This window comes from Tigriopus californicus, chromosome 4 (genome assembly GCF_007210705.1).
Source record: "Tigriopus californicus strain San Diego chromosome 4, Tcal_SD_v2.1, whole genome shotgun sequence".
NCBI classification, from domain to species: domain Eukaryota; kingdom Metazoa; phylum Arthropoda; class Copepoda; order Harpacticoida; family Harpacticidae; genus Tigriopus; species Tigriopus californicus.
In genome coordinates this window covers 2,986,707-3,011,501 of record NC_081443.1, presented here as the reverse complement: position 1 = coordinate 3,011,501, position 24,795 = coordinate 2,986,707, and the positions used below count along the sequence as shown (strand labels likewise).

At 41.6% G+C, this 24,795-nt stretch overlaps 1 protein-coding gene and 1 long non-coding RNA gene across 2 annotated transcripts in view; both read right to left on the bottom strand.

Moving 5' to 3' along the window:
- Positions 1-539: 539 nt before the first annotated feature.
- Positions 540-1,482, bottom strand: LOC131879277 (uncharacterized). The gene is made up of 3 exons (XR_009373128.1): positions 1,092-1,482; positions 846-1,031; positions 540-775 (listed from the first exon to the last, which is right to left on the bottom strand). It is a non-coding gene; the product is annotated as an uncharacterized LOC131879277 (long non-coding RNA).
- Positions 1,483-9,499: 8,017 nt separating this feature from the next.
- The window catches only part of LOC131879475 (uncharacterized), a 50,190-nt gene continuing 34,894 nt past the window's right edge, over positions 9,500-24,795 (bottom strand). The window contains exons 3-6 of the mRNA XM_059225815.1: positions 23,411-23,631; positions 16,569-16,791; positions 12,568-13,137; positions 9,500-9,945 (exon numbers count right to left, since the gene is read on the bottom strand). Of these exons, the coding sequence (XP_059081798.1) occupies positions 9,818-9,945; positions 12,568-13,137; positions 16,569-16,791; positions 23,411-23,631 (1,142 nt within the window). The 3' untranslated portion in view covers positions 9,500-9,817. The remainder of the gene's footprint in view (positions 9,946-12,567; positions 13,138-16,568; positions 16,792-23,410; positions 23,632-24,795) is intronic.

Here is a 24,795-nt window from a genome sequence, read left to right as displayed (position 1 = left end):
AACACATGTTGCCGTTTTTTCTAGCTTGCAAAATCATAAGAAACAAATTTGATTTGATTGCTAAACCGTATTAAAATTTTCATTTTTCAAATACCTATTTGATGGAAATTTGATGAATGCCTAGTTAGCACTTGAATGAAAATAACCATGTGATGTGCAGAAAGAAACATATCAAGCGGCAATCCATTTTCATAGTATTATCAATTTTGTCACCAAAATGCCCGTTGTTAAGCTGGAACTCAAATGCCCAGACAATCGTTACAGATTTTCAATATTTTCAAATTTTCAAGAAAGTATTACAATATCAACCAATGATACTCGATTCCTAAATGATTGCCTCAATTACTCCTCTAACCATGATAAGCATTAGAACTTGGAAGTTTGTCTGGAGGATCAAACAGTTTTAGCTTCTCTATCACAACAGCGTAGATGTTACCTCCGCATTATTCGTTTCACATTAACAGTGACTTGACCGGTGAATTCAAATGTATGCGCGCATTGTAAATGTTTGCAGTTGAATTCCATTACTACCAAATTTTGTACTTTTCGTGTGCTTTCGATTATTAGGGTAGAAATTACGTACCGCTCTTTGGGTTTGGGGATCGGCATCTCAACTTGAATTTGCTACAAGACTCTGGATAGAATGCTTCGTCTTTGAAGCAACATGTTGGGTCGTCTGTCGGTTGAATAGTTTCATCATTGCATCTATTTAAGTATTGGTTGCAGCAACCATTATTCATTTGAATTGGGTGCGCTGTTGGACATGACTTTGTAGCTTCAATCAAGGGCAAATATATTTCTCAACATTCGTGGTATTAAAAGCAAAGCAGCTGTCTGTACCTTACCTCTATAGTTCTCATGTGTTACACAGGCAAAATCTTGGCACTTAATAAAATGTTGATGATGACATAAATCAAGAGGATCCTCCCATTCCAAATTGGTTTCAAATTGGTTCGATCGATGATAGCTTTCGCAACAAAAAGACCCATTACCGAATGCCGTTGGATGGGATTCAGGGCATTGAGAGGCAACTGAAAGAGATCACCATGGGCAATTATTTCTAAGCCACATTTTTCCCTGTTAAAACTTACATTTTCCCTCTTTCCTAATAAATCCTGGTGATATTGTGGTCCCAAAAATTATGAGTCCCACCCTCGGAGTCGGAGAGCTTTCTCCCAAGGAGATTAAATTCAAGAGGAGACATCCCAAAACAGACCACGTCAGACAGAATAGAAAAGAATGATATCGAATGCCATTCATTTGGTTGGTGAAGGAAAATGTGGGAAAACACTTATTTAGCACCCTCATTTTGAGTTTAGCTGTTTTTTCCGTTAGTAAAGGAAGGAGAGTAGACAAATATTGTGAATCGACGATCAACAACGATAGACGGGATATTTGGAATTAAGCTTTTATGTTACGGTGTAAGTATTCCTAGTTTCTTTACTCTTAGCGTTTCTACTGACTACTGAACTCACCCAAGTCAAGTAGGGCAGTTTGGATTGTGAAGAGCCAGTACTGAACCGAGACTACTCCATTAGAGAAGCCTGCAAATGCGCTGAAAGTTATTGATTTACTATATCAATCACTTTTTATCAAGGCGGGCAAAATAGTGATCTATCTTTTTGGTTAATAAATCAAACCAAAGAAAATGTCCTAGATAAACGTGATTTCTTTCCGAAATCAACTGGATAATGGATTTGAGAGACTTGATTTGTGAATGAGAAATAACGAGAAATAGCCCCAAAACAGATTCTCATTGATTTTTCCAGGAAAATGTTTTCGCCTTGAAATCATTTTCTGAGAGCTAATCGAGATTTTTAAACCTTTGATTATCACTAGGCCCGGCTAAACTCGCCGAAAACTTCATTGAAAATGCAAAAAAAAGTGCAAAATATCGCCCAATTTTGCATTTTTTTGCAAAAGTACGCTGTCTGTCACGTTAAGCAATGAACACTTGAGTTTGAAATAGACTTAAAATTCGTAATCCAGTAAAAGGAACTTTAGCGTGGTAGAAAAAACGTATATTGTTGTCGCTGTCGTAAAATTACAAAACATGACTCTCACAATCTAGATTACAGATGCGACATTCCCCACCAAGAGGGTTGGGGTGTAGATCTCGGTAAGAGTTTGGAGAGGCTAGTCGCTCATCTCACTGAGCATTATCTTCTAGTAATGCCAATTTGTAAACATGCCGACGAAGAATCGCTTTTGATGGTATTTGGACATCAACGGCTCTCGTTAGACCGTCCTTGCTTAGAAATATTTCCTTGATTCGAGCCAAGTGCCATTCATTTTTTGATACGTTACTGTCACGAAGGATCACAATATCTCCAACAGACAAGGTGCACTTTGTCCAAGTGCAACACAAAAAATTCCACATTTTTTGAGTGCTTCGGCAGAATGATCGGGAATCATCATGATCGGGGGAGGCGTCACCGTGACATGGTCCTTCAAAAACCGTGACTTCAACATCCTGTGTCCTATTTGGTGGAACAAAATACAGTCCACTTGATCAGTAAAGTTCTTCAGTTTCATCTTTCTTGAGGAACCACCCTCCTTGCTTCGTCATAACCACGGCACCCTCAGAAAATCGTTTAACGACTCTAAATCAAGATGTTCGTAAATTAGCCCTGCGCGGTCGACGCGGCTTCAAGGCCACCTTCACACGCGTGGCTAATGAAATCGAGCAAGATGTTGCCTTGTTGAAAGCCTCGGACACGACCTTCCTCGACGTTATTGCTCAAATTTGGACCCTTCCTCAATCTTTTGATGAACTTGAACAAAAGTTCTACAGCCTGGGGGCATGTCAGCAACAAGTCCTCAGTTTGTTCGATGAAGACCGAGACGATCCTGAATCCAGTTCTATTGATGCCAACTACGCAACCTTAAGGTCATTGCGAACAATCAATTGCCAATCTATTGTCCTCAACATCCACTCCTTTAATCGCTAACAATAACAACTCGTCCGACGGAGGGAGCAATAACACCACTCAATTGGCCGCCATAATGGGTATCCAGTACGATGTGACAAATGATATCCTCCCGTTTCGCGGGGAAGATCCTCTGGAATTCCTAACCTTTCGGCTACAATGGGGTCGCGCGGAAGCCAGGTTATCGAGGGTCCTATCGAGCTCCTCCAGGAGCTCAAACGCACGTTAGAGGGACAAGCTTCGCACCTCATCCAATACTTACCCGAAATTGGCGACATCGACAACAAAGTGTTAAATCAATTGAAAGAGGTATATGCGGACCCAACTTTGCAAGTAAAACAATGGTCGATCGGCTCATAGAAATGTCAAAATCAGAGCATAATCGAACCTCTCTCCTCCAAGGATATTCGCAAATGAATCAGTCGTTGCAAAGCTTTGAAGGTCTCAACCTATCCCCAGCAGACAGACCTTTTCACCGCATTCTTCATTTCCATGCGCCAAAGAAAATTGAGTAGTCCATCGTGCAACGCCTGACTCAAACATGTTCAATCAAAGACGGACTCTTCCCATCCCTTGGGGTCAGACATCAGTTGCGAATCATTCTTGAGTGTCTTGTTAAAACAGGCAAAGTTGGCACCGAATGAAGTTGAAGAGACCCAACCAAGATCGACTCGGGTTACTGGACCCAAGGGGACCGCACGGGCCACGTTTATTGCCACCCGGGAATTAGTTTGCACCTTTTGCAAATGACAAGGCCATTCGAATATTTCCTGTTTTTGGATGCACAGAATGAGACCCGAAGAGGTGGAAGAAATACGAAAATCTTCAAACTTATGTACTCGGTGCCTTGAACCCTTCGCCTCAGACCACAGACAGACATGCAATGGCCCAACTTGTCCTATCAAGGGATGTCCTCAGCCAATAAAACAAATAAAACAACCGATGGATTCATCAAGCCATCATACCTAAAGTATTTCATTCCCAAATGTATCCGATGGAGAAGGACCACTCATTTGGAGAAAGCTGAGCCTGTGACTGAGCCCACAATCACCCTTGCGAAACCTAGCATTGGAGGTCACATTCACGGGATTCTGCGCACTTGCATTGGGTTTGCCCGGAGTCCTCATAGGGGTGAAAAAGTTATTGCCAGATTTCTGTCAGATTCGGCCGCCGAGCAAAATTTGATTAATCGAAATTGTGCACAAAATTGGGGCCTTGATGTCCCCCTCGAGATTTTACAAAAAGTGTCGCGGGCGGAGGGCAATCCCGGAGAACTCAAGAAAAAAACGTTCGATTTCAAATAGAATCTTTAGATGCTTTAATAGTACTGGGGATCACATTCCCTGTAGCGGTTAAAAAAGCCCTTGACCCCTCTTTAGGAAGAAAGCATTTTTCCAAGCCAGGCACCTAAAAGGGAGAAATGATCCATGACGCCAGAGGTCGCTTGCATCTGACTTGGTGGCAGGAATTGTACTTTTTAGTCGATATATTTAGTTGAATAATGCTTACTATTTAACGAAAATACATTTGAATTCTCATTTCAGTGTATTTTGGTCCCTGAAATTGACTTTGACATTTTAGTTATCTTTGCCGCTTAATTGAAGTTGCCATCTCGCTCTCTCAAAAATGGTGCTGCAAAAGCCTTAGAAATGTTATTGGCTTATTGCCATTCCAATAAATTGAAAATAGAGGATGCCCTCGATGTTTTGATAGACTGCTAGAGGGAACAAAACAGAGGCTGGGTTTACAAACTGAAAGATTGGACGGATTTATAGCAACGTTCAAAGTTCATTTTGAGCGAATGATGACAGAATATTTGTCACATGCATAATATATGCATAAATAGAGGTCAAAGAGTCTTAAAGTATATTCTGGCTGTCTTTTGCCATTATATTTTTTGAGCAGAATGCTTGTTTAAGTAGTAATGCCCCACTAGGATCAACGTAATGAGAACAGTGATCCGCTTTTTATAAAGGAGCAACTGAAGTCAAAGCGAGATGATCGGTTCTCGGGTGGACACAATGAAGAACAGACGTTAGCAAAGTGAAGAATATTGGAACAAGTCCCTTGTGGAAGTCATGTGTGGCAAAGTCACCAAGGGACAGCTACACAATTCTCCAATCTAAGTACATCACAGATCAAGGTTCTCCGAGAGAAATTGGACCGTTTGAAGGGTTTTTTAAACGCAATAGTACCTTGCTCAGAGTTATTTTAATGAACTTGGGTATATAATTCATCATTGCCTGGAATATTCCAGCTTTTCCATGTTGGTCTTTAATGCAACACCCTCATTATAGGACTGGCAATCCCCATTAGCCATAAATAACCTTGATGAGGTCATTTTAAATTCAAGGAAACGTTTCTTTGTTTAAAAGTCAGAATCAGCTTCGAAGCATACACTTACTGCATTCTTTATAAGGATTGCCCACAATTAGTGATATCACCGCTTCGCTCTAATGCATTAATCATTACCTCAATCTCGGGAATCAATTTAAGCCATCTAAGTTGTAATAGGCAGGGACGGGATTTTCTGTTTATACGCTTTCATTATCTTTGTGTTCTTTTCTATTATTTATATCAATTTATGCCCCAGCTCAAACAGATTATCAAATAACAATATGGAAAAAAACAAAAACGTCGAGCAATAACTGCGATCCATTTTTGTCCACTGTGGCCAAAAAGAAGTCAAGCTCATTTTAAAATCGATATGTTACTCTCCACTTGTCACTTTTTCCTACTTTGTTATCTACAATCTAGTTTCCTTCATATACATCCGTTTCACTCAACCATAATCAGTCAATTACCATCTCCCGATTAAATGGGTTGGCGAATCTTGAGGCCCTCCATAATATCTCTTTTGATGGGCTTTTAAGGGTGTATCAAGTTTTGAATATTGGACCCGAGGAATTAAAATCGAAGTCAATCCCGAACACTTTGACATCCTTGACATCTTGTCAATCGCAAGACATCAAATTTGACAAGATTGAGCACCTAGATGATATTGTGATCACTAATCAAAGATACTTGAGAGGACATCAGAAACTTGTGGCTTTCAAGTTCTCCTGGTCCTGATGGTATGGCTTCTCATGATATGCTCACATGCATCTTAGATTAGGGCAAGTTTCCATCTTCTCCGGAGCTAGCTCACCCCGTTTCAGTAATTACAGGCCGATCTCCCTCACTTCAAATATTGCGGAGGTGTTTGAGAAGATAAAGAAGTTCAAGCTTGTAGAATTTGTTGGAGTCTATGAAATTATTTCTACTAGTCAGCACAGGTTTTGAACAAATGTTAGCCCGCTTACTCAACTGACTGAGCGCATAGAGCAGGTTTTTGAAGGACTAGAGAGTCATGAGCCAGTTGATATTGTCGACCTTGCCTTTGCCAAGGCCAACGATAAGGTAGATCATGGGCTCATTGTTAAAAGGCTTCTCGAGGCAGAGATCCAAGACAAGGTTTTACAATGATTAAGGAATGATTCATGGTAGGAAGAAATTGGTTAAGGTCCAGGGATCCATTATTGACAGATATGATGTCAAGTCGTGCGTCCTACAGGGTTCCATGTTAGGTCCTCTTTTTCATCCACTTTCATTCACTGCAGACGCGTACTAGAAGTGGTCAAGATTTAAGATGCCTGGTAGAGGTCCTAGATCAAATCCGTCCTTGGGTTGCTGAGAGTGAAATGACCTTGGAACGGAATATAATTCCATTCAATGACCTTTGGGTCGATGTCACCAAACATGCAAGTCGATTGTTCAGCCACATCTTAAATATGCCTCACCCAACTGGGCTCTAATGGGCTCAGCTGACTTGCAAGGTCGGACAAGTCCAAAGATGTTTTACTAGGATTATTGGTGGAATGAGAGAGCTCTCCCATTGGGAGATATTAAAGAAGTTAAGACTGCATATATGGTGTTTAGAGAAGGTACGAAAGATATCTGATGCTGTATGTTTTCAGAAGCATCTATGACTTTCGTCCCAACCCAGGATTCAAGGCCAATTTTAGTGACCGTAGAGGCTTAACGTGCCTCTTAGGAGCACCTTCAAGTCCTCGTGAATCGAGGCTACTTACAACAATGAAGTCCATTACTGTCTTCTTTCTCGGGCTCCTTTATATTGTTTCACTTGCTTCCTTCAAATATTCGGTCTACAGATGGTTGATGTTTCAAATATTAAATCAATATAAAGCCAAATAGGATACATAAGATTTCCGTCTCGAACTGCTTAGGATTCCATACCCAGTAGCTGTGAGGGGGTCTGCAAAAAACAGAATTAAAATGTACATGCAAAATAAGCCTCTAATTCTAAATAAAATGTATTTCCAAATCTGACGATCATAGAATTCAATTAAATTGTATTCCTCTTCGGAATTTTTTATAAATATTGCTTCTTAGGACGGTACTCCTATAATAGCGCATCTAATCAATCAGACAAATTGTAGTACATAATTGGTCAGTACAACCTAAACCTTCGGATGTCCATTTTCTTTGGACTTTTTAGGTAACAGTATTGGAGAACATGTCAGGCTTGGTTATGGGTTGGCTATAGAGCCTTTCAACGCTGGTTGAACAACGCCCTCTGCTTCGTCCAGGTACGGTCAACCAACCTGAAAGACCTCAGAGCATAGCAAAGGTATCTTGCTTTTTAATCTTCATTTTGTTCGTGAAAAGCCAAAGAGCATGTTTGTGAATTATAATGGATATTCGACATTCCCTAGACATTCCAAGATTGATATGAATTGCCACATGTCTAAAAAAAAAGATTCAAATTTATTTTCATGTGGTTTAATTAACCAAGATTTACACTATGCAAAAAGATTACCGGAATATGATTTGATAGCCACTAATGAATTGTAAATGTTAAATTGCTTATCTCCAATTATTGATCCCTTCCTTCTTTGACATTTAAAACACACTATTTTTTCAAGCCTGTATTACGTGGGAAATTTACCCTTTATTTTTTGTAGATATTGGGACATTGAATCGGAAAAGGAAGATGACGTCACCGTCAAATTTTGGGAGTTACTTGCTCTTTGAAGGCATCATAGATCTTTGTTAAGGGAATAAATTAAAGTTCCAGTTCATCTATTCGTAAAGGGAATGGTTCATTTAGCATTGTATTTTTATAACTGTCACAGCATTACTCATCAACATGATTATGAATAACTTTTTAGCTGAAAACAAAACATTTTTGGACTTAGTTTTCCCCTTTTAGAACTTTCTATTAACAGTATAATTTGTATACACTTTCTGAAGCATTAAAAACGTTTTTGTCTAGTACTGTGCTTGCTATCTTGGATTTTTAGTAACTCTACTGTTTTGAAAAGTGCCTAAGGGACCTCTCAAAATTTGTCTGACATCATCATTCAGCTGCTACGTAAAGGAGTCAATAGAATTAGGTACGCGTAACGCTTTTGCTGTTACAGGAAGTATTAGTTCTTGAGATAAAATAAAAGTTATTCCTTATACATGGTGTTGAAAATCGTTCGCTAATAATTCAAAACAAGACGATTGTCATCTTACTGGTTCTCTGTCTGTGGGTGTAGTTAGCGTCCAACAGCTCCTTAAAAAAGTTCAGGGAGGTGAATCGAACCGGAGACCTCTCACTCGTTAGGATATTGTTTCAACCACTACGCCATGTCTCCTCTTAATGGAGAATTATTCGTTGTTGAATATCATAACTCATAGAAATTTCATCCTTTCACGATTTGAAATGAATTCCAGAATTGTTGGTGGTATACTCATTCATATTGCTTAAATAATATGTTCTTCATTCATCTCAAGAGCGCATGGTCTTTTTTCTACATTGATTTGTTTACATCTCAATGAAGAAGAGGCTTCAGTCTTAATTATATCTGACCACGGTCAGTACTTTTTGATCTCCCATAGTTCTGAATTAATAAGGTCACGAACCATATCACAAGTTGCCCACTTCACATACGTGTGTATAAATTTGATTGTCGAATCAATGTGTCGTCTCAATTGGGAATGTTTGAAGCACGCAAAAGCTACTCATTTAGAGCACCTAAACCTAAAGCTCAGAACTCAAAAAGTATAAATATTGATAAGAAATCAATTTCTGTAGAGTAAACATTCAAGAGTGATCGTTATCGCAAACATGGTTTAGTCAAGTTTTTGCTATTTCGCTCTAGTCAGGACGACATTTCTCGCAACCTCGAAATGTTTTCTAGCTCGAATTTGGACTTTTAGCCGAACATAGAGACCCTAAATGACTAGAGGGTCTCTAGCAAAACCCTTGTTGTTATTGTTACCCAAAGTTTACTGAAGCTAGCTCATCCACAGATACATGATCTAGACACTGGACGTTAGAAAACACAAAGCGTCATCAGATTACAAAGTAATGACAAGCGCCCGTTGTTGAGTTGCCATAACTAAAGTAAGGACCCAAAGCATAACAGCGTCTAGAAGTATTTCAAGGTCAATGGCGGAAATAGCGCCCATAAACACTTTTTTCGAGTGCGATTATTGAAGTGTAACATGTTACAGCAAATAAGGTCGCAAAATTTTGCTGCAAACTTATGCCAGGAAGTACAGAATTAGCTATGATGACGTTGTTTGGATATAGGAATATATTTTCACTAGTTACCTGTTGTAGTTATAGTGTTTACATTTGTGACTTGAATCTTGGAGGTCAACTACGTAGAACATATTTATTTAAACGTGTCGGTACTTTTCGCTTGTCATGCCGCACAAATTAGGAGCAGCAGTTCAATAATAATGTCACTCGAGAACGAATATGCAGTTTTTTGTTAGTCGACAGTGTGACGATAATGTCTAGTCTGTTCTTATTAAAAAGTTTTGGGCGTGGAATTGGCTTCCATGGCTTGGAACCCTGATTCGGATATGTCAAGAATGTTCTTGAGGCTCAGTTAGCGTGACCAAGATAGGACCAGAATTAGAAGAATGGTTCTCCAGTGGAACAACATTCCTTGGTAGCATCCTGGAAATGTGGCCCTGGACCCGTTCCCATGTTGCATGGCTGCTGGACCGGAATCATCTGAAAGAAGGAAATGGGACTGGAAATTTATGAATAACGCCTATGGACAACACCTTGAATAACGCCTATGAATTGCGGTATGCATCTTCGCTACCCGTTATGATCCAAATTGTTTAAAGGTTAGGCTACGTTTTACAGCGTGAAAATACCAGCGCACTTTCCTCCTGGCCTCACAAGCATAATGTTCGTTGGAATTGCATCATTGAGTTCAATTTGAGGCAATTTTGGCCTTTCATCCTTCGCTGGGTTTCTGCTTCGATTGAAAAGACTTTTCTTTGGCAATCACCTAACCATGCCCCCTGCATTTCCAATTGATGCCACATGGGAAATGGATCGCACAAATTGGGGGCGATCGCTTTCAGTTCGAGCACTTCACTTAACTGTAGCTCAACTACAGCAGACCCAAAAAATCCAAAAAGCTTTTTGGATCTCTCAAACATGTACGGAGCAACGAGGGCAAAACCTCTTTAAAAAATATCTAATATTTGACCGAAACAGTGGGAGCTGATTGAATGGAAAAAGGAGAGTGTTAGGTTCGAATCTCACTTGCTTCACCGCCATCAAAGGAGCGACTCATTTCCCAGTCCTGGTCAACAGAGACAAAAATGATTGTGACAAAATGTTATTTGTAATCAGTTCAATAATCATCTGTCAGATGTCCTCACGTTGATAAGTGGTCCAAGTACATTCATACATCTCATGAGAGTTGAAGACAGTATGAATTCATCTCGAGGGTTTCATATATATGTATGTTCATATATGCAAAACGGGCATAAAGTCATGAGAAATGGCTTTTTCATAATGCATTGTGCGGAGAGGAAGCGGAGGGAAGGAGCTCATATTCACCAGAGGCTTTTTGAGCAAGAGGTGTTTGAAGTGCCTTTCCTCTCAAAATAAAGAAGTTCATTTGAACACAGAGGCTCCATTAGCATGAGTACAAGAAGATCCTCGAAGCTCCCCTGGGCCTCAATTCACAAACCTCTAGTTGACGACAAGTAACGAACTTGGCTTGAAAAACCCTTTTTCAAGAGTGAATTTGGGTCCTTTTCAAGATAATGCAATGCCTTGGTCAAACTCAAACGGAATGGTTTAGTGGATGTTTACCGTTCAAGTCATCAGATTTGACCCCGAGTCCGTTCAAATCAACCCACGAGCTTGGAGGTTAAATCCTCTTTAAAAACCAAGTTAAGGGCCTCCAGGATGAAGATGTTGATAGCTTTAGGCTAGAGAGCCTCGATTCTCGTCTCCGTCAAGAAGAAGAGTGCATTTTCAGCATTCAACCACATACTCGTACCTACTGTATGGACATGCAGTACTAAACCAACGTAAAAGTATGAAGAGAAGCACAAGAAGGAAGAAGAGGAGAAAAAACTTTGGAAATGAACTTCTTTCATTGCCTCAACTGTTATCTACTATTCTACCTCTCGTTTTCATTCGAGGTTAAGCAATGGAAGGAGACCTGCCACAATGGTTCAAGAGAGACAAGGAGAAAAACTTTGAGCTAAAGACACTTTCGGATCTTTTGAAGGTTTTGTCCCGACTTGGGCGTGTGCTTCGTTCAAGGTTTGGTTGAATGACTAACAAGAGTACTTATTTGGAATTGGCTCTTTTTTCCTTCATCGATTTAATATGTTTAATATGAACTAAGTTTTCAATAAGACACCTTTGCCGATGCGGTTCAAATTGAAACTTCGATCAATGTCCAAGAATCGATTTGAAGAGAAATCTTCCGTAACTTTTGTTTTGCATTACCCAAGCGAAGAAATACTATTTAACGGGATTCTTGAAAACCTCATTTAACATACTTACAACGGAATGAAAGCGATCACAACCCTTATTAAATTGACCTAAATAGCGGGCCGACATTTTCCACCTTAGAAATACCCAGTCTCATCTTGGAATCAAGGGACAGTGAACCCACAAAGCAAACGAAGCTTGTTGTTTTTGTACGTTTTGAGGTGTAATTCAAATTAGGTTAGAGCTAAACCAAATTTAATTTGTTTTGGCAATCCTGCGTCAATTTTGCAGCTCCGATTGAGAAAAGTTGGCCCGTTTTTAACATTATCCTACTTCTAGGTACTCTCTCTTTTTCTCTTTCCCTTGTTGAGACCTCGAGAGAGTTTGGGTTGTGCAGTATTTATGTGGTTGTAAAACTTTTCCGTTTTTGGCAATCACATAACAGTGTCAGTAGTAGTATTTCCATCCTGCTTTTCCTAGTTTCCCAGTCCTTCACCTTCCTTCCCTCTGCGGCCCCAAAAAAACCTAGGTAAACTGTGCAAAACTCCAAAGTTCCATTCCGCACTTTGGTTTCCAGAAGGTGGGACCAAAAAGAGTGAGCCGACTCATTCGTTTTCCTCGATTGTTCCGAGGGTGGGTGGGTGTGCCATAATTACCAATTAAAACGAGTGAGTGCTAAAAGGTTCTCTTTTGCATAATCTAAAGTGCCACATTTCCATCAACCTTGGCAACCTCCGTGAACAAAAAGGCTCGTTCGTCCTTCACAAAGGTGTTTTGTAGGCTCGTAATTGTGCAGCGATCATAATAAACAAGGAAGAGAAAGAAGGGACGGTCTTTCAAGGATCGTTGCTTGCTTGGTTCCTCCTTTGGTCCAAAACCACTTACCATCCACAATATGCACGGTGATCGAGGCTGCTCGAGCATTTGACGGCTCACAAGTGTAATTGCCCGAATGAAGGGCGCGACGAACGTTGTCAATGGAGAGCTTGGAGACCACGCCGCCAACACTGCCATTGTGACGGGATGTGGTCTTCTCATTGGCTTTATTTGTATCCATGACGCTGGTTTGAGGCTCATTTGAATCACCGGGATGGCTATTCCCATCAACATCTCTCTTCGCCGTCGTCCCATCATTCTCATCATCACCTCCATTTGTGTCCTTGAGGCTTCGTTGACGTTTCATGTCAGCTCGAGGACGAGCCTCAAACGTCCCACTTGTTTCACTGGGCGATGATGAGGAGTCCGAAGTGCCTCCTCTGGCTCCTCGGGTGACTGCTGCTTGGCTTGTGTCTGTGAGTATGTTCACCAGAGGCGAGTAGTTTAGGACCTTGCCGTCGTGATACCAGAGCACATAATCGGGCGGAGCCGAGGGTTCCAAAATGGAACAACTTAAACTCAGACGACTGCCCTTCTCCACATGAAGGTCGCGGTCGTCTTGAATGTAGGCACGGGAATCTGAAATTGAGACGCACAGAACGGGAGATATTTAGAAATGCAGTTGAAATATTTTTGGGTTCTTTCGTTTTGCTTTTTCTTTAGTTTTGAGGCTGGCTGAATGAGGAGGTGAGCTCGTTTGCCTTGAAATGGTCATATTTTTTCATGCGTTTCCAAATGGACCAGGCTGGATCGAGTAGAGAGAGAGAGTGACTGCACGTACAGTACTGTGTACCAAAGGAGCAGACTCGTCCTCAGCATTCCTTCCAGACATATGCAAATTTCCACAGTATTGTTCACATTCCATTGGCAAAAGACGCACAAAGGGCAGAAAAAAGAAGCTCCCAAAGGCCGTTTACCTAACGACGGTGGCCACTACATATGTTAAGTTCATAGTCTCAAGCTCCTGAATATTTGATGTCATGTCGAAAGCTCATCATTGGCTCTGCTTTTTAACTCGTCAACTTTGACCTAGTTTAGGCACGCTGGTTTATCATCAATATTATTGGATCACGTTCCAAAACAGGACTGTGAATACATGTCCCTCGGTTCTCCGTATTGAATGTAAGATCATGGAAAGCTGGCAAAAATATCCACGATATGATCAATTTTCAAAGAATTTGAATTAGCATCTCTTGTGGAGTCCCAAGGGGTTTCTATTTTTCCAAAAGGCGACCTCAATATCATGCCAGTAATCCTGAAACTGGATTCACAAATTCAGAGTACTTACTTCTTCCGAGAGTTGACATCTTCAATCATGATGCTTTCATTTCAAAAAATATAGATACGTTTATCGTCAGCGATTCTTTGCGAAAGAGAAGAGAGATTTTGCGCTTGTTTGGAGGCTACGGGGAGAATATGCAGTTTCTGATAAAAGGTGCAAGCAACATTGATCGTCAGTGAAAGTTTCTTAGGCATGGATGGACGAAGAAAACATTGCTCCCTTCAGCTTTTCTTCAGTTCTACAAAAATGAGACCAACCTAAATTGGATGACAAATAACAAAAGTCAGAAATGCCGACATTTGCGTCATCATAACTTGCTTTAATCTACATGATTCCAGCCACTGAAGCAAGGAGCCATTGTCACAAATTCCTCTAGAGACTCTGAAGTACGTACGTGGAACCCGGTACCTTACCTATCTATCTAGACACTCTCTTGGCTTTTTAAGACCAGAGCAAATACCTTAATGGACACCATCTTGGTTAAGACAAAGCTAAGCTGGGAGGGTTTATCTGAAACCTGTCTGTTTGTAGTAAATGCCGGGCCAAAGTGATGGGAAGGGCCTGACTAAATCCCACATTTAAAGGTGGGGAATGTGTGGTCCGTATTTCAACAGACAAGAACTACTAAGCTCGTGGGACGTTGAGATGTTGGGATGTGGCACACCCGCCTACTGACACACCGTTCAGTGAGTGCGCCACCACCAAGCAGTATTACCCTGGATGCACGTAGGACGTTGTCATACGGCTTTGCACCGCATTACGTTTCATTCCTCGGAAACTAATCCCTTGATTTGCACAATGGATTAACGAAGTACGCTGTATGGCTTGTTCCACATTACATGCCGGATGTGGATCAGTAATCCCGGTTCGGGAACGGAAAGTAAGAACACATCTTGAAACCCGTGGTTGAAAGTGCATGACAACGAGGCCATTCTAGACAATCAGGGAGTTATCGAACATCTTATGCTCCCCGGGCTTCTACAGCTTCTTCGGCCCTAACTTCAATTATTTCCTTTCTCGCTCGTTTGTTCGTTCGTTTATTTGGGTTCTTTCTCAGGAAAATGGGGAACGAGGAACTATATTCAAGTTTGGATCCAGACTCATATATTTTCATTCGAGAGAGACCCCAAGCATAATGGTTCGTTCTATTTGGGGCCAGCCGTACTTTAAAGTTGTCAGTCATGTTCATCAATTCCTGGGATCGTCCATTAGGCATTGGTCAACGGATCGCATGGCACACACATTTGACTTCCGACTTTGGGTGATTTAGTATTCTCAAGCTCACTGGAACGTGGAGTTCGGACATGTCCTGGGGCGTTTTCCGGGATCGTACTAATTGATTTATTGTCTTTCGTGTTTTCTAAAAAAAAATAGGCGATCGGTTCCGAGTCTACTTTTTTTATCGCTCAAGGGTAATCTAATTGAACAGTATCCGCTTACGAACGTAAAGTCAAAAGTTGACATTTACACACCACAAGCAAGGTCTGTTTTATTTCGTGTTTTGCAGAATTATTCTAGATTTCCTTCGCTTTTTGGAGATTAATCACCATTAATGTGTTTGAATAGAATTCTTTATCTTTGGCTAAGTACGTAACATTTAGGTACATCTTACAGTGAGGTTTCTTCTGTAATGCATCGAGGAGTCAACTCGTCAAGAAAAGTACGTGTTCGGATATTCGACTCACTCTCACAATAAAAGGACTCATTGCCCTGAAAATGAGCTCAGTCTTTACAACAAAAAATGGAAGTCGACGGCCAGGGGACCTCTGATATATTTGGACGAGAATGGGTTTCGAGAGGGGAAATAGTGGAGAAATATCTTTGTGAGCTATAAATAACACAACAAGGCAAGATCAATTAGTTCGTAATTTCAGTTTGCCAGCTACCTCGGACTGTAAAGCGAGGGCCCACTTAGTGTAAGATAACATGAACCAAAGAAGTTATGCATCGATGGTATTCGCCGTAAAGAAAATAAATATCAGATTTGGCCAAATTTTGCAAAAGACAACTCATGTCAATTACGATAGCAAATCAACGTGGAAAAGTCCGTGGAACTGCTAGCTCGTACAAAAAAATCAAAGCGCAATCTGAAGGTAGGTATTTAAACCATTTTCTGAGGGAACATAAGGATGAGATGAATCTTTGGGGATTTGATGCAATTCAATTCACAATTGGCTTCGCACTCACGACATCCAGCAATCCTTAGGACCGAGCCAAAAGGCCAATTCTATGGTCAATATTGTTAATAGGGTCAATGGAAAGTGCTCCCTTTCTTTTATTGAGGGCACCCAAATCCCTTCCGAGCGCATAATGCTTGGGCTCGATTTTCGAAACCATTGATGTTGTTGCTTAGTTATTGGTTAGATTTTATTGTTGTTGTCGTCGTTGAAAGGGTTGGTTCGTTTGACTAAAAAGAGAGCATTTATTTATCCAATCGGCGCTGATCAAAAACGAAATCAAGGTTACGAATCGTTAACTGTGAACGAGTGATGTTCTCAGAAAAAAAACAGGAAAAGGTCTACTCTGTTTATTGACACGGAAAAAAGTCTTGAAGACTATGAGTTCAATCGAGTTTACGCCAAATTCAGAAAATAAACACTGGATGGCAACCAAGAAATATCCTTGAGTCTTGACAACGTGTTTCTCTTTGTCAAGAAAGCCTCACATTTTGAGCTCTGCAATGCTCAATGGGAGCGTTTATCTTTGTTTCCAAGTTGTTCATACTTACTTAGCACTTTGAGAGAGAACGCTAATGAGTATCGCTGCTCCTCATCTTCGTGGTAAGAAAGTTGGCACTCATATTCGCCGGTGTCATCCACTTCCGGGCTCTTGATCTTCAAGATCCAAACCTCAGAGCCATTCTCGTGGATGGGTGTGAAACGCTTATCTTGGGTGTAGGCTATCTCTCCGATGGTTAGCACCATCAAATCACTTCTCCGGATCCAGGAAACCTATAAAAACAGGAGATGTGGAAACATGAGCGACAGTACTGTACGTATGTACTATGTAGAGGGGAAATGTCAAGTTGGCGCGAGGAGGTTTACTAGATTTAGAACCGGGAGTTTGTTTTCAATTCCAAGGCTATTGAGCTATCTGACTACCAAAGGGGCGAAGAGGGGCAAAGAGGGGCAAAGCTATCATGCGGTTCATCTTGGAAGCAAATATTATCCTACTTGGCCCTAGACTTGTATTCTGTGTTTCTCTTGCAGAGTACAACAGTGGCTTGGGGCGGTCCTTAATGAGTTGGTTTTCAATTCAGGCCCCTCGGGGGAGCATTTTCAAGCAAGTCGCAAGTCCCCCCGGGATTGAGGGATATGAAGCCAAGGGGAGAGAAAGAGAGAGAAAGGCTCGTGGAACAATTCAATTTATTTGCCCCGCAGAGCTCTGCCGCTAATTTTCTCGAAACTTTAGTCATGGGCTTGAAGAAGTTCCTTACACCCACAGTTGGGACTTGAGATTGTCCTCCTCCCACGGCGTTCCGTCAAAACTAAGGGTCCCCAATCAAACATTGATCAAAGGGCATTCTGTGTCAGCTGTCAGAGGACAGAACACATGGTATCACAATTTGAACCGACTTCCTTTGACACGTCGATTCAGATGTACCCCAGACTTGAAAAGAGTAAAATAGTCTCCATACGGATTGAACCCTTCGAACGCAGACTCCGTAAAAGCCGAGGGGGAAGATTTCACAGGTCATTAAGCGACACTGATATTTTTGATCGAAAGTTGGAACAAGTCCGCCCTGAATTGAAATAGAGAGCTCTGGTGACAAAGGCAAGGGAAAGTTTTCCCTGGGTGATAAATGGCATCGTTCTTTGAAGAGACTGCTAGCTTCATTTCTACTTGCCACTCCAAAGTGGGCAAACAAACTAGGAAATAGGATGGAACCAGGGAACTGGCCCAAAGCTCACGCACCCTGAATAGTTCCAACTTCCCAAAGTTGCTCCCAATCTTGGCGAGGGAAGACTAACCAAGCCTTTCGAGGAAGAGTTTGGTGGGAGCAACACCACCGACACCCCTACGACCACATTGGCATTTCTCAAGGAAGCTCTCGAGTCACAGTGAGAGAGTTAGCCAGATTCTGCTTGGCTCTTGACACGGATCCATTCGAATGAAATTACATGTACTTTAAAAGGCCGCACATGGGCCTACATGATTTTTTGAGAGCTCTCTCCTGATATCATAGGCAGGATTTGAATCAGGCTTTAACTCAGTTTCATTTATCATCTCAAACTCAATGAAGATCTTAGGCCCTTATTCAACAGGCGGCATGTTTTTAAGTGTCTTCAAAGTCTCATTACAATTAATAGCAGAGGACCATCAGGCACAGCCACCCAGAAGTGTTTGGTGGTTTATCTCGACTCTTTGCGACGCCTCCACAGTTTACAACACTCCAGGGAGGAGGTGGCAGATCCCATGGTTTTAGCAACTTTTTGGATCCACACATCTGTGGTTTAGACACCCAAGGACGAAGTAGTCCTGCCTCTCATATATATAGAATGTATACATGTAACAGCCAGAGTGGCAGGCATATAACGCCTCGGTGTTGGGGAGGAGACGGAGGCTGATTTCATTTCAAAACGAAGAGGATTCAAATAGTTTGGCGAGAAAACTTTTCCACTTGCAAAGCTGGCGGTCGAGCAGCCCCTGCAAGTGGGGATTGAGGCCGGGTTTCCCTGTGGGCATTCTACCACAACATGGACTGACTGCCAACTCAACCCAACTCGTCTTTTATTTAGACAAGAAGGATCGTTATGCCAATGACGGCTTTTGTCAGAGTTTCAATTCTTTCTAACCCAGAAAGTTTCCATTATTCCAGACTTCGGACACTTTCCCCCTGGTATTGGTTCGCGGTATGTTTGTCCTTCAGCATGAGCGGCATCACACCATCAAGTGTCTGTCTTGTGAGCACCTTCCTCGTGATCTTGTAATGCGTGATGTACGCACAGGAGATGAGATGGTAATCATTTATTTAGAAGTCACGATGCGGCGAAGTTTGGTCCTGGGGCCGCTTCAAACAACTGGACCCAAACTAAAGCAGAACTGTCTACTTTTACGCTCGTCTGTTTTTGTCTCGATGCTTTGCACAGTGTACTGTCTCAAACTTGGACCCAGACTGAACCAGGAAACAGTGGGTGAAAAATTATATGGAGAAAGATGGGGGGAAGGGAATTGGAGAGAATCTGGGCAGTCATCCTGTCTTTGAAGAAAAACTTATGCCACCACCATGTTGTACAATGGGCAAAGGACGGAGAAAGACCGCAAACGAGATAAACCGAGTGAGACGCCTTTCCGGACGGATTCCATTTGTCAAATGTTCTACTCTCGAGTTTCGCGATATTTATCTTATTCGTTCTTCTCTTTTAGAGGTCATTGAAAAGGTCGATTTGCTTTCCCCTCCTTTGGCCTTTGGTTTGGCTCTTGAGTGAAGGCATTTGACCATCCGTCATCGCCTCAGACCGGATTTCGTCATGCTTTGCTTTCCAACCATTGGAAACAGTTGGAAATGGCGTCGTCTGACTGTATTGAGAGATCGGTATTGATTTCATCCAGGACACTCGTGGGCAGATTCTCTGGACACACAAACCAAGGCAGTTGGGACAAGAGGGAAAGGTTGTCGTTTGGTGTTGGGTATATCTCTCTGTCGGTCTTTCGTTCCTTTAAAGACACGAAGACTGAAGACTGGAAACTTGGCATGAAGAGCCTCCTCAGTATCTGTTATTGGGCCTTTTTGTACGCTCGTCAATCCAAGCAGTTCCACGGTTCCTGCCGTACGTACAGCTAGAAAGAGCACCTCGCCGGCTAGTTCAGTAGTTATGACAAGCTTTTTCATTGCGGAATTAAGGACTTTGGGACATGGAATCCAAGAGTGCCAGCCGACGGACATGAGAACACAAACCGTTTCTTTTGCTTTGGTTGCCTGGCCTGACACAACAACGCTCAAAGGCCGACGACCAACATTAATTCCAAAAATGAAGTTCTTTGGTAACTGTTTGGGCTTCACTCCTAATTCTCAAAAGACGTTGGCCCAAATCAGCTGGATGCGTCAGTGTGACTAGATTGGTCCTCGAGCGAGTCAAATGGAATTTACCCTTGATAAATGAATCCTTTTGGATTGCCAGTTTTCTTTTATGGCCAGTCATTTATTGGCGAGATGGCGACCGAGAACTTCTTAAGCTCATGACTGATATGAAAAGCGTGGTTTGGGGAGAAAGACGTTTTTGTCCTCGGGCACTCATGGTTGGTGGTTGGGACAGCGTGGAAGACACGGACAATGGAAACATAAAAACGCAGGCAATCTTAAGCGGACAGATTTAGATATTGCATGAAATTATATAACAAGGGTGGTGTCTAAGGAACTAACCTGTCACGGATACTCGTTGTAAGTTCTCGGTCGAGAAGTGTTCACTTGAGTCAAATGTTCTGTAGATGGTCACCTTCACATAATGCAAAACTCCTAAAACTTGGGAACTCGTGGAACATTGTAACCCTGTCTGGGATTTGGAACCCCCGAAGCGATAGCGATTTGAGTGGGACAAAGCTCGTGAATACGGAGTCAACAGCTCTCTTTTGATTTTCTCGTTTTGTTCAGCGTTTATCGAAGGCTGGCTCACATTTCCTTAGTCTTTCTTGTGGCCGCTTAGCCAGATGGGAAGTGGTGTGGTCCCAGTTGTTCCAGTGTTCCTTCCAACTGCCAGGCCGAGGACAAACACAAGAATGATTTGTTTTGATGACGTTCCTCGGACAAAGTTGCGGAAAACAAAGAACCCTCGAGTTTTTGCCAATATTTCAAGTCTGCAAAATGCCATCCAACACGTCAAGAGCCAAAAGATAGATCAAAGCTGGAATAAGGTACGCAAGCGAGGAAGAGCGCAATCCTGTGTTCCTTAATTAGTTTGTTGTCAATTTCTGGTACATAATGGAACCTTTCGTTCCAAGCTAATACAGATGGCAGTTCGTTCTGAGTGCTGTAATTGCTAATCGCATGCAAATTGCACCAGCCCAGTTGTTTTGGGAAATGAATTACCATAATTATTTCTCTCTCGCAAGACAGCACGAAATAGTTACAGCATGGTCGCTTACAAAAAAAGTGGAATGGTACACATTATGGCTCAGTTCACGAAGCTATGCCAATCTTTCATAACTTTTCATCGAAACATATATCACTTCACTTTAAGAGCTATTGAAGTGTTTTTTTTCTTTTATACCACTACAAAATATCTCACTTTCTGATTAGTGACTCCGACACTGCCTATCGGAACTGCATACGAATGATGTGATGGCTAGCTACGTTGGCCGGGCGAATTCGTAGTTAGGGGTAACTAATATTCGGACATTTAGGCAAGCGCTGGTACCAGCAAACAAACTTGACTGCCAATGCCAGTGATGCAAAATTGGCGTTTCGAACTGGTTTTAACGAAGCTGACCTTTCCTCATATAGTGATATTGTGAAAGAAGGGTCAGCTTCTCAAAAACATTTTTGAAGCTCCAAACTTGCATCGCTGACACTGGTACCAGCAAACAACCGAACCTGGCAGAGCTTGCCTAAACGTCCCCATAGTTTGTTCAGTGGAGATCAAATTTCGAGAATGAAATGGCTCTTCCAAATTCGAGCGATGTTTTTTGTCCCTCGAGTTTTCTGGGACAAACTGAACATGTTCGAGTGTTAGGAGTCCTCTAAATCACGCTTTATAGCCCTATGTACTACGTTTTCATTTTTATTTTTTATGGACTTACTGAGAATGACATACCCAGCAAGTCAAAATTCAGAAAGAGCTGATATTTTTTGTTACGCCTTACTTTCATATTATATCTGCTCCACCACCGAATTAGAGTTGGAGGATCTGGTTGGCTCTTTAATATCAGGTTGATCAGAAATTTTGGTCAAAAACTTTTCCTACAGTAGCCTGACTTGAATCCTGAAAAACGATCAACGCCTACATATTCCCTACGAATGTTAGAGGGAAGCAAATTAAACAATGAAGGAGCCCGAGAAAGAAGGGAAGTGGACTTCATTGTTCGAACTAGCCTGGATTCTCGAGGACTTGAAGGTGCTCTCAATACGCACATAAAGCCTCTACAGTCACTAGAATTGACCATAAATCCTGGGTTGGAACAAAGCTCATGGATGCTATTGAAAAGTTGAAATATTAAATACTTTCGTACCTTCGTTGAATATTGTACAATTTCAACCTTTTAGTCTTTCCCAAAACGAGAGCTCTCTTATTCCTGTGATGCTCCTAGTGAAACATCTTTGGACCTGTTTAATTTTTAATTCCAAAGACATTGAGCGTTAACTACAGAGCAAAGTGATTTCAGCAAAGAACCAATGTTCATGAATTAGGTTTGAACATATCTAGCTGCTAGAAATATCATACATAAGGATAAATTATCCTTGCTTTTTTAATTCAGATGTTGCTAAGAGCCACGCTACCACTCCTTTGTTTATGAGTAATCATTTAAGCACGAATTTTCCTGCTACGAACAGCCTTCTTCGATCAAGTCTAGGATAGAAACTTGGGACACTATTCATCACTTAGGTTCCATATGTCTCGAAATACTACTCTGAAGTAAACGGGAGGTCCAGTGTAAAATATTATTGTAATTACCCGTCTAGCTGTCTTTTGTTGACCTTCTCAATGTCACTTAGCACTCTTAATGAGTGTTTGCTTCAAGCTGCTCCATGTCGTCAAGTTTTGTACTAGCTCTTTCCTTCATTCAACTTTCTACGGAGTACATAAGTACTTTGCTATTAGTTCAAGAGAGCTCTCAGCACACTAACTTTCTTTGACAATGATACTAGAGTCTCAGGAGGTGTTATTTTGTATTCATTAGGATATGAAGGATGAGTTTGGTAATATTACTTCCTACCTACTCGAGGTACACCCTGACAAGAAGAGCACATAAATCTCAGTGAAGATTGGAATCTGCTCAAAACCAGAAATACCCAAGATTGCATAGAGATCAAGTGCGCTTTTCATATCAAAGGAATCTTCTTGGGTTCCGCCAAATTTCCCATTTGTCCAGACCGCACCAAAGAGGTAGTAAGTTGCATAGCCTTGAGCCCTCCATAGATCAAGAAAACCAAGGTAACTCAATATAAGACTAACTGACTTGTGGTTGACGATGAGGAGGCTGCATGCATGCTTGCCCTTAAGGCCGAATGGCTGGTTTGCGAGCAAGGTTGGCATCAGCTTACAGCCAACCACATGGCAATAAAAAGCTTGTCAAGTTGAATTTTCTTCCTATTTTTGTCGATTTTGTGTTTTCTTTCTACAAGCGTTTCTACGCTCGACGGACGAGTAACTAGGCTAGAATGAGGATCCCTTGGACGATTAAGATCAACCTTGAGGAACATCACGTCACACTTGCGTACCAGAGTGTGAGCTGAGGATCGGTAAAATAGCTGTTTGTCACGTCGACTCGTTGGTTTTTTCCCTTCTTATCTAGCACGTTTGCATGACATTGGTCTGCTTTAAACTTTATGAGATGGGTCTGAGGAGACCCGGGAGTCTCCAAATCAGGCCAATCAGTCACGACATGGTACATTCAAATGAGCAGAATACTCACGCTTCGATCCCCCAGATTTTGGATCAGACAATGGAGGTAAGCCGTTTGTCCGGCGGATATGACAACACTGGTATTGGATTCCAATTTGAAAGAGGGCACGGGCATCTCCGTGGAGGTGACCAGGGTACCCGTGGGCTGATGAAAGTCTTTTTGGATCTGGAAATCACGCTCCTGGAGCTGATTGACCAACTCCTCTTGCTGCTTGTGCCACATGCCCCAACCTGAAAACACAAACCAATACATGGTTAGTCCATGTTCTAGGTGAAATAACCTTCAGACTTCTAGAGAGATAGACTTAAAAAGGAAGAGAAAGAGTCGTATCGCCTGAACCATTCGTCTTACTCAAAATTAGTTTTAATATGATCAAACCATCTAGCCAAAAGAATGAACTTGTCCAAATTTGAGCACAAAATCTGGCTATGCTAACTCTTAGCCATCGCTCGGTCAGGTAAAAAAATTAAAGATATAACTTAGCAAAGACCCTTTTATAATAACATGTTATAAAAGTGACTAAGCTTTAACTGCAACAATCTAAGTTTCTTATTTTACGAATATATTAGGGATTCATATGACTCAGGGTTACTCCGAGACAGAAATATTGGACCTTTCACGGTCGATATTTCAAGAGTCTAAGGAAGATATAGACAAAATGGGAAATGGTCTCTACTAACTGGCATTTAGGGGACTTCGATACCCAGGATGAAATATTTGAAACGGATCCAGTAAACTCGAATATTAAATGCCCTAAGTAATGTTTCTTATTAATACGAAAGCAATTTTCTAGAGAAAGTCCAAAGTTTAAAACGGAAAACTTTTTCCTCAAAGGCTCAAGAACATTCACCCCCTCATACTCCCCCGATTCCGATATGCGTAAGAGAAAATGTTTTCGATTCTTGGCATTTCCAACCCAACTCAAGTTTGTCCACGCGTTCTTGATTTCTGTTCTAGTTTTCCAAAGAAATCCTGAAGGATAAATGCACCCAAGAGAAATGCATACTCTAACTTAACTCAACCAGGAAAGCGCTGAAGGAGGAGTTTTACAACTCGTTTTGGCGTGTAAAAGTTAACTCCTGGGACATTTCCTAGCGGCCCTCTGCCAAGGACAACAATTGTGCATTGACCCATTACTGGGCAGTGGGAAGCCGGTCCATCAAATTTATGCACCGCGTAAGTGTCAAAAGCGGCTGACAACAGTACAATACTTACTCAGAAGTCACGGTGGACTCGAACCTCACCAACGGGAAATTCTTTTCAACGGGATTCATGTGATGGAATTGACCTTTTCGTCGCCAATTTCTTTCTCAAGTCTATTTTATTGCAAGGATCTTTTTTTCATTTGCTTTTTATTCTTTTGTCCCACTCAAATCGCTATCGCTTCGGGGGTT